We start from the raw sequence: 9802 nt of genomic DNA on the forward strand, positions 1-9802 counted from the left end.
TAAATAACACATAATGTACTATTTTAATTTTTTTAAATAAGAGATATTAATTAACATTGACACCTTGGGCTGCAACATACAGACAAGTACATAGCCACAAAATGCTACATTGTAAATATTTATAATTATAATGTTAATGAAAGAGCATTTGACTGTTGTATCCTTTGAATTTGTTCAAATTAAAGAGAATTTGTTTAGGGTTTTACATAATTTCTTAGTACGTCCTCGTGAAGGCAAAGTATAAAGATGGATGATTGTGAACAATTGAGCCGGTGGAATATTATGCCATGATTTTTCCTTTTATAAGTTCTTTCATTAGGTATTTGATTTTTAATTTTTTGGGAATATATTATTAATTTATACTAGTAAAAATCTATCTTATGTTATTAATAAAATATTATATTTATTTATTTATTATATTCATTATTTTAATTACTATATTAAATTAATCATTTAAGAGTGGGAATTTAAATATTATTAAAGTAAGCAATGGGCAAGTATTTTTGTTTAATTATTATTTTTTATCATTAATTAAACTAATAATTTTTTATTTTGAGGAAATATATTATTAAGTTAAACTACATAAAATCTATGTTATGTTATTAATAAAATATTTTAATTATTATATTCATTTTTTTATTACTATATTAAATTAGTGATTTAAGAGTGGCAATTAAAATATTGTTAAAGTAAGCAATTGATCAAGTAAATATTTTTTAATTATTTATTTTTTTATCTTTAATTAAACTAATGTTTTTTATTTTGTGGAAATATATTATTAATTTATACAACGTAAAATATATCTTATTTTATTAATAAATTATATATTTATTTATTTATTATATTCATGATTGTTATTTTTTAATTTTTATTTATCTTTTTTATAATTAATTACTGCACCAGTTAATTATCAAACATAATTATTGTATTAATTTTGACTAAACTATAATCTATCTTAATTTATTAATGAAATATTTTATTTTATTTTATGTATTAATTTAATAATATATTTTCATAATACATTAAATTACTTATTTAGGTAGTAATCATCTTTGTTTCGAGATTATCTTTTGCAGGACATTCAGAGATCACTGCCTTGCCCCTCCCTTTTTAAGGAATCCAACACTCCAGCTTGTTTTTGTTCATCCTAATTCTTGTTTAAAATGCTAATCCAATTTATAAGGGAGATTTGGAAGGTAATAAAAGGAAAGAGTCCAAATGGGTCTTCAGATATTAATGGACCAAGACTTAATGATCCAACCGGGCCCATATATCTTTGTGTGGTCTTCTCACAGACTGAACGATGATTTAGAAGTTGAGTAGGTTGGATTGGATTTTGAGTTAGGCGAGTCGAGTTGTCATAAATGACATGAATCTTTTGTTCCCATCAAATCCCTTTCAACGAGTCCCCATCCAAGTGAATTATCAAGGATTTCCAATAAAAGATGAGAGATGGAGGTTGGAACTGTGGTCCCCTTCTCCACCACTTGAATTTTTATTTAATTATTAATTAATTAAATAACTAAAGTAATTTTTATTATATATTTATTACAAGATGTTATTTGAATTTTATCTTATTATTATTTAAAAATAAAATAAATAATATTTTTAAGAAAATAGTAACTATTACTCAAAATAAAAAGTTGGATGCAACCAATCTTGACTCGAATTGGGATTCGAGGATCAAAATCGAATAAAATTAAGAACAAATACGAACATATTTTGTCCGAAAATGTTCAGATAAGTGTGACACTTCCAAACCCATCAATATGCAGATCAATTATTTGAAGCCTATACGGTGTTTAGTTTGATTAATGCCTAATTTGATAATTTCATCATTTGTCTCCGTTTTCGTTTGTTTTTCCCTTTTGTAGTGCAGCCAGGGACCGATGAGTGGCCTGACCAACACGGCCAGACCAATAATTCAGACAACTTGAGCGGCCAATCCCACGAAAATTGATTGAAACAAGTGGCAATAGCAGCTGTGACTAACCAGGGATGTTACCATCTTCTCCCCACCTGTCATCTTCTCTCGTTTCCCCCTCAATTATTTTTTTGTCCCATGGTTCATAACCACGAAAACAAAATCGAATATGGTCAGGTTTCATATCCTGAGAGCCAGGTTCCGAACAGTGATGTGAATGCGGTTTTTCTCTTGTGCTTTTCTAATTGGGTTGAATGTCCAATTTAATGTTACAAATGGATAAGTGTTATTGGTAGGATGTAGGATTACGTGTTCTCTTTGAGATTACGGATAATTCCTATTTCTTAAAATTTTACATTGTAAAACTAAGACAAAAAAAAAAAAAAAAAATCAGATTTTAGTTGAAGATAGATTTTCCAAATCTTGGTGAAGATATATAGACAGAGTCTAAACCTTAAACCCTAAACCAGCATAATTGAATTTCACTTAATAGAGGAGACATGCTAATAGACAAATCTCCTCCTCTATGTGAACGGTTGATGAGTGAATGGAGGAGACTGAGCCAAGCTAATTTGACCCATTTCCCCTTTGTAACTACCTCGACTCTTATTTCTTAAATTTTTACATTGAATCTGATCTAACCCGATTAAATTAAAATTAAATATTTATGATTTGATGGATGTAGCAAAATCTTGTTACGTAATACAAATAATTATAACATAACCTTGACCTTAGCTAATTATTTCAAATAATTAATAACATACATGTGTTTCACCTTCTTAATGGAATCACAATCAGGGGGGGGATAAAGACAGGTATAACCCACAAAACTGTAGTTATTTTCAGTACATCTTTGTTTTTTTATTTTCTGATTGCTAGATGTAGAAAAGCCATTGTAAGATCACATCTTCTTTCTTCCTTTTATTTTTATTACTTCGTCCTTTGCCTGGTCGGTGGGTATTCTCTCTGTACTGTCGTAATAGATCTAGAAATAGATCTAGAAGAACGAACAAATATCTCTATGAACCCAAAAGGGTTAAATTATTAATCGTCTTTGAGGTTTGAGATAAATAAGATTAATTATCAACCAACTACGTATTTTTCGAGTCGAATTCGTACGTGTAAGTAGGGTTGGGTGGGATATAGTCGTAAAAACGAAGATTAAGTTCGGGTCGAATTTGACATTTCAAATTGTTTTTTTCAGGGTCCGGGCCCGTGCCCACGCCTTCTCACGCTGTGAATTGGCCCCCTACTGACGCCATCTCGCTTTCCTGAATTGGACATGAAATTAAACGTGACTTTATCGAGTGTACAAAGACACGCTTCGCCACGTAGGGGAAGAATCAATTAGCATATGCGGAGCCTCATTCGTCGGGACCAGTAGGAATAATGGAAGATGAACCGTTATTATGAGACCACGTGTTGTCTGAACTGCGTATTTATTTTGAGCCCTTACCGATTTGTTTCAGACAGGACACACGATAGAGAGACCGTGGCAAGAGGATGGTCTCTGTGCACCGGCCTTCCCCCATTGTCCCTCCTGTGTCTCTTTGAACTCAGTCTGAGCAGTGGGCAAGTCTCTTCCGGCTTTCGAGGGATTTTTTTTCAGAGGAAATGGAGTTTGATCATCTGAGCTTTTGGTCGCCGGAGACTGGTGACGAAGGAGCAGATTCCCGGCCGTTTTCCGGTCATACGGCGCCTCTGTTTTCTCCGATTCAGTGCGAGTATGGGTCGTTTTTGGAAGCTTTTGAGATGGAGTTTGGGGCAGTAGCGCCATCTGAGCCGGTGGTGGAGAACAGAAGGGAGAACGAGGAGGAAAATGAGGAGGGAGGACTGGAGGAGGGGAATCTTGGAAATGCTGGCTGTAAGAATTTGCTCTCCGAGAGAAATCGCAGGCGGCGGTTGAATCAGCAGCTCCTCGCCTTGAGGTCTCTCGTTCCTTGCATTTCTAAGGTATACAATCTTCGGATGTTTTTTTCCCCCTCCCTCTAGGTTGATAACCTGTGCGTTAGTCACATTTGCTTATCTGAGTGTCGAAATGAACTGTTTTTCCTCTATGTGAATCAGAAAAGCTACCCCTTTTTTTGGCGAGAAAATCTGCGGAAACGAACTTAATCGAAGGAAAAATGAAATTCGAAAACTTCTGTTCTCGATGTTGTGGAGATCCACTCACTCGTTATATTTCATGAAATTAGGTCGTTTTGTAAGAAATTTTAGAAGCAAATATTGACAGGAAGAGATTAAAATTAGAAGCCTTTTCTATAGCGTGTTTTTTGGGAGTTTCCCATTTCCTTTCCGTGCTCCTGCAAGCATTCTGGGAACCTGTTATAGTATTTTCAGGAAAAGGACAAGAAGATGAACAGTGGAGTTGATGAATGCGTTAGAGAAGGCCGTATAAGAATTTTAACTCTTGACTGATACAACTACTACGAGTTTGCTGTCTCTTAAGAATTCAATAATTTATACACATCTGATTCGCATTCACTAGATTACATTAAAGTTCTCCATCGTCTCCCACTCAGGCTCTCTCTCCCTCTCTTTGTAGCAGTAGAACTGTTGAGTAGCTCTTTACCGATTATCTATGTACAGCATCATCGAGCACTGTGTGTTGCATTATTGCATCTATGCTGGCAGCGTCGCAGGTAAGCCCATAGCTAATGAACGCAGCACGCTATGATGGATGAACATTCCAGGAAGGTGATATTTTAATATTCTGAGCTGCCTCATTAGCCGCCAGGCAGCTTTTTTCACGATGTCATCCTTACCTAAAAGCCAATACGTGAAGTTCTCTGAAAATCTCTTACATTTGAGTTCAACGCCCGGGACCTCATGTCTCACCGATGGCGGTGGTTTCATGGAGTATGGGCATCAGCAAGGACCTGTGACGTGAGCGTAGCGTGTCATCTCTGGCGTCAGCAGGGCCGTTCTGCTCTATCGACGATTCGCGAAACAGTGCAGGACACGGCTCCATCTATGTGCTATCTTTCGTGGAAGGCCAGCTGCCGTAGGCCCCAGACGATGGCGTCGAAAAGGCGTTCCTGGAGTGACGGCTCTCCGAGTCAAATTAAGCTGGTTACTTCTTCACTCAGGCTAAAAGACGCAGTTGATAGACGATGAGCACACAGAAATGGTGATTCCCTTGCTGTAGATAATCGACAAGTTGCCCTCCCAGCTATGTGCGCCTGGGCTGTTGATTCCCTGGTTGTGGATTATGAATAACGACAATAAACAAGTAAAGAAAAAAGGAGAGAGAGAAGTGGGAGATTTTCGTGGAAGAAAGTGTGTTTGCTTTTATGCCCCTTTTTGGTGTTTCTAGATCTACGAGCGTGTGTTGTTCGTGGATCCGATCAATGGGTTCGACGAGCCTAGCTGAGAAAAGTGCACTCATGGGATATTTTGCTTTTGGCAGATGGACAAACGATCGATACTGATGGACGCAGCCGCCTATCTGCAAAGCCTCCACCAAGAGATCGACCAGCTCAAGATGGAATTATCAGCACAAGAACCCCCGGAGAGCTCCTCAACCAGCTCGGAATCAATCGTGCAATCCCCCGAGGAAATCTCGCCGGTGCAGGAGGCTTCCTTCAACCAGCATCAGATATTTGAAGTAATAAAAATTTAGAGGCGACTGTCAGATAATCGAGTAATCAAAACTGCTCATGAGCTAATATCTGATTCCGAGTTTGATTTCATTATCCGCGCAGCTTGACACAGAAGAACTGGACGATCGGACACTGTCCCTGAAGGTGGCATTCAAGAAATGCAGAGGAGCACCGTGCCAAGTGCAACGAATGATCGAATCGTTGGGTCTGACGACTACCCATGCATGGACGCACGAAACGGAGGGGCAGCGGATGATCACCACCTGTTTCATCCATGTAAGTCGACCAACAAACCAGTTCCCTCAAGTTTTTTGTTTAGTTTCCATTAATGACCTGTCAGTACTGATCCACAGATGAAGAGGAACTCGACACTGACGGCAGAGATGCTCAAGGTGCAAGGTACCAGAGCGGCTGTCAACTTCGGGTTCGAGATCGATTTTGGTGACTAAATTTTGCTGGCTTCTTTATTTCCTTCAATTATGCTTTTAAGCTGAGCAGAGCAGCAAGATGCTCGCTGTCTTCCAATGGCGGATTATTTTTTTTCCTCGAACTGTTCTGGAGTGCTTTCACCTTTTATTGGCCAGGGAGTGGGCTTTTTGCTTTTCCAGGTGGGGAATCTGTGAAAGTCGTGATTGTATGTTTTGAGCAAAGCGATCTTTAATGAGTAGTGCAGGTTTTCAGTTTCTGTGTAAAGAGCTACTACCAAAACGATAGAATTTGTTTCCGACTGAAGAGACAAAAGAAAAGGTCACACCCGAGACACCTCCCAGTGATCTAAAGAACCTGATACGGGATTGCCTTTTTAGTTTAATGGAATGGTGATAACCTCTGGACTGTAGCCACTGGGACAGCTCAAGTGTGCATTGTAGTTTACATTAAACGATTATTTGAATGGAATCGATATCTCACATGCTCTAAGTATTAAAATCTGACAGATTTGAATCATGGCATGGCGTAGTCAAATTAAAAAAAGACTCATCAGTAATTGTCGTAATTTCTTCTTTACTGCTTAATTGACTTTAAAAGAAGAAAATGATGGTCCAACTCCAAGCCGTTGCCCATCTAATCTCGTCGTGTCACATTACAAACCTATGCTTCCATATAAAAAATACCATGCAGATATTGTATGGAAACGGATCACGGATATGTGGCGAAAGAAGAGCTCCTCACGTCATCCAGTTTGGTTCCTCTCGTGCACAAAGTGGCAAATTGGCGACTTCAGTTGACGACGACAGGATGCCGCCACTTGCAATGGCTCTTGGCGTGTTCGATCGGTTGAGGTCATGGCCTCGCACTTCCTTTTATCTACCGTAGATGACCCTACTGTCTCACAGCTCTACTGTCCTGCTCCTCGTATTCTTCTTTCTCAAAACGACCAGATCTATTCCAAATGATACGGTACGGTTCTAAATTCAATTTCTTTTTACAGTCGTTTTTTCGTTTTTTTCTTCCTCAATGCGATCAGATCCATTTACAATGACACGGTACGGTTCTAAATTCAATTTCATTTTGCAGTCTTTTCTTCGTTTCTTTCTCTCTCAATGCGATCAGATCCATCTAAAATTATACGGTATGGTTCTAAATTCAATTTCATTTTAAAGTCGTTTCTTCGCTTTTTCTCTCTCTCAATGCGATCAGATCCATCTAAAATGATACGGTATGGTTCTAAATTTAATTTAATTTTACAGTCGTTTCTTCGTTTTTTTCTCTCTCAAAGCGACCGGATCCATCCAAAATGATAGGGTATGGTTCTAAATTCAATTTAATTTTACAGTCGTTTCTTCGTTTTTTTTTTTAACTGGTATTTTATCATTATCACGGAGAAGAAAAGTTTTCTAACCTAGAAAAGGATTTGAGCTTGTTTCTAGAAAACGTGGACGACTCACGCTCAGTCAAAAACATAAGGTGCATAGTTGTGTCCAGAAGGATTATTACATGATTCATGCTTGTTACTTCTCTCTCAAGTTCTTAAAAAAAAAAACAGAAAAAGTCAAAAGGTAGTTGTGAGTTGATAACAGCGTTGGAGTATTTTAGGTTTGATAAGAATTGATAGCTTATAGTTTACCCTTCACGAGGGTGCTTTGATAAAGAAGTTCAATCCAAAACACGAAATCCCCAGATTTCAATCTTGTCAGCTTCGATCCTTTACACTCTTTTTAAGCGTGTCTTAATCTTTGGAATTCTGGCTATCCTTTACACACTGTTTTTAAGCGTGACTTTCTCATTGGAAAAATAAATGCTTCTAGGAGGTCTGCTTCTGGCCATAGAAAACAGGTGGGAAAGCCCTGGTTGGATTTTGAGATATCCCTTCTTCTTCTTTTATTAATTTGGAGGCTTCCGATGTCAGGATCAATTGCTCCAGCCACTAAAAAGAAAAAATTGCATTCTGAGAACTTTGGTGAGATATGCCAAAGATACTGCAACAAAATAAGAACAATTATAACTTCAACAAACATTGACAGAAGAGATTGAAAAAGCTTGTTTTGTCTTTAGGGTTGAAATAGGGGGAAAAAAAATCAATCGATTGACAAGATAATAATTTTGAGACTTCTTTGCTCTGGATGATGTTTTACAGCTCCCTCTAATTGTTGTTAAGTTCTTACAATTAGTATCATCATACATATTCCAAAGAAACCCTACAATATTTTCATTACCAAAAGGACAAGTAACATAATTACATCGATATAATCAGTGAAAGTATATAAACATAAAAAAATATTTCAAAATTCTTAATCCAAATAATTACTTTATCTATTTGAAGGTGGGTGCACTTTACTTTTGATTTAAAGGGTTTATGTTTTAGTGCATGGTTTGAGAAATAACCAAAGTAGAAAGAAAAAAAAGGAGTTTTACCATGAAGGAAACTTGGGGAAATAGTTCGAAAATTAGATAGGAAACTCTCTTGCTTTTAGCTTTTCTATATCTCAAAAAAGAAGGGAAAAAGCAAGTTGTCTCCTAAATTCCGAAACCTGTTTTCTAGCCCAAGAAAATAGGGAGCTCAATAGGATACAAAGCTTTGAGGTTTCTAAAAACATTAGGGGCCATGGCCCCTCCTAGGTGAGACTTAGTGTCCAACAATTCTTGGTAGAGAAATTTTTTTTTATCCTAGTGTTAACATTAACACTTTTTGTCAAACTATTCGTATAATTCTTACCACCACCTCTTTTGCCACAAGGTCCTCTATTGAAATTGTGTTTGTTTTTAGTAAATCATTGTTGCTCCCATAGCCAAAAAATAGAAGTGGCTTTTTGTAAAAGAGCAAAGAAGGAATTATTCTTGATGTAGCAAAAGTCATAGATGTGTCTCAAATGTAGGCAATTTTGCTTGAAGTTATGTACATAATCCTTCAATATAATTATAAAAATCAGTATCACTTTTATCACCCTATTTTGCAGTCTATAACTATAGCGTCAACCAAAAACTCCTTGCAATAGTTTGAGTAGCATAACCACTGTGAATCCTCTACCACAACTCATAAGAGTCATGAATCAATGTCATTTGAGAGCCAAAGTTCAAACATATTTCAACCCATTCTTTATTGGTGGATTTTTTTTTTTTTATAAATTGTTCTTTTGGCTGACAAGGTTCTTTTCCCTTATCACCATTTTCTCTACTCTCTGATTCAACAACAACAAATTCAAAAAGTTTAGAAGCAGGATTCAAACAACATAGTAGGAGCCATCCAACTTGACGGTGGAAAACTAATATCATTGACTTTATCCTTCATATCGGATAAAGATCACAAGTCTAGTGCATTTCACGAAAGCGAAAGATACACGAATGATTCAATTTAGTGTTTCACCAATCATTATCAAAACCAACCCAACAATTCATTCACAACAATCAATCAAAACCAACCCAACAATTCATTGACAACAATCAATAGCGTCGAACTAGTGTTGAATTGTAAGATACCAAGAAGAAACCATCCAAAGGTACACACCTTTGGTCAAATCAGTGGCTGTATGTTAATGGCATCATCCTTTCTTTGATTACACTAAAGTGCAAAACACTTTTAAAGTGAATCAACAACTTGAGTTGAGTTTGAACCATTAAAAATTGTGTTTATTATGATAATTGACTTTGTTTACATAAAGTTTTAGTTTTTAATCAACTTGCAATGATGAGGTCAATTCTTGTAATTCACATTCCCACAACCAGGAACAAAGTTGTAATTGAAGTGACCTCTCTAATATGAATACCAAAACCTTAGAATGATGAATTTATAGTCTAAGAGGGATTACACTACCATGGATTAGGGAAAACAACCAGATCA

At 36.6% G+C, this 9802-nt stretch overlaps 1 protein-coding gene across 1 annotated transcript; it reads left to right on the forward strand.

Moving 5' to 3' along the window:
- Nucleotides 1–3385: 3385 nt before the first annotated feature.
- LOC137953996 (transcription factor bHLH35-like) lies at nucleotides 3386–6206 on the forward strand. The gene is made up of 4 exons (XM_068801577.1): nucleotides 3386–3877; nucleotides 5334–5531; nucleotides 5629–5802; nucleotides 5880–6206. Exons 1-4 carry the CDS (start codon nucleotides 3539–3541, stop codon nucleotides 5973–5975), a joined length of 807 nt encoding a protein of 268 aa, XP_068657678.1. The 5' UTR covers nucleotides 3386–3538; the 3' UTR covers nucleotides 5976–6206.
- Nucleotides 6207–9802: the final 3596 nt, after the last annotated feature.

The sequence above is a fragment of the Aristolochia californica genome, unplaced genomic scaffold (assembly GCF_029961685.1).
Source record: "Aristolochia californica isolate CCGP_79_NKW_82.1479 unplaced genomic scaffold, dmAriCali1.0.hap1 SCAF_16, whole genome shotgun sequence".
NCBI lineage: Eukaryota > Viridiplantae > Streptophyta > Magnoliopsida > Piperales > Aristolochiaceae > Aristolochia > Aristolochia californica.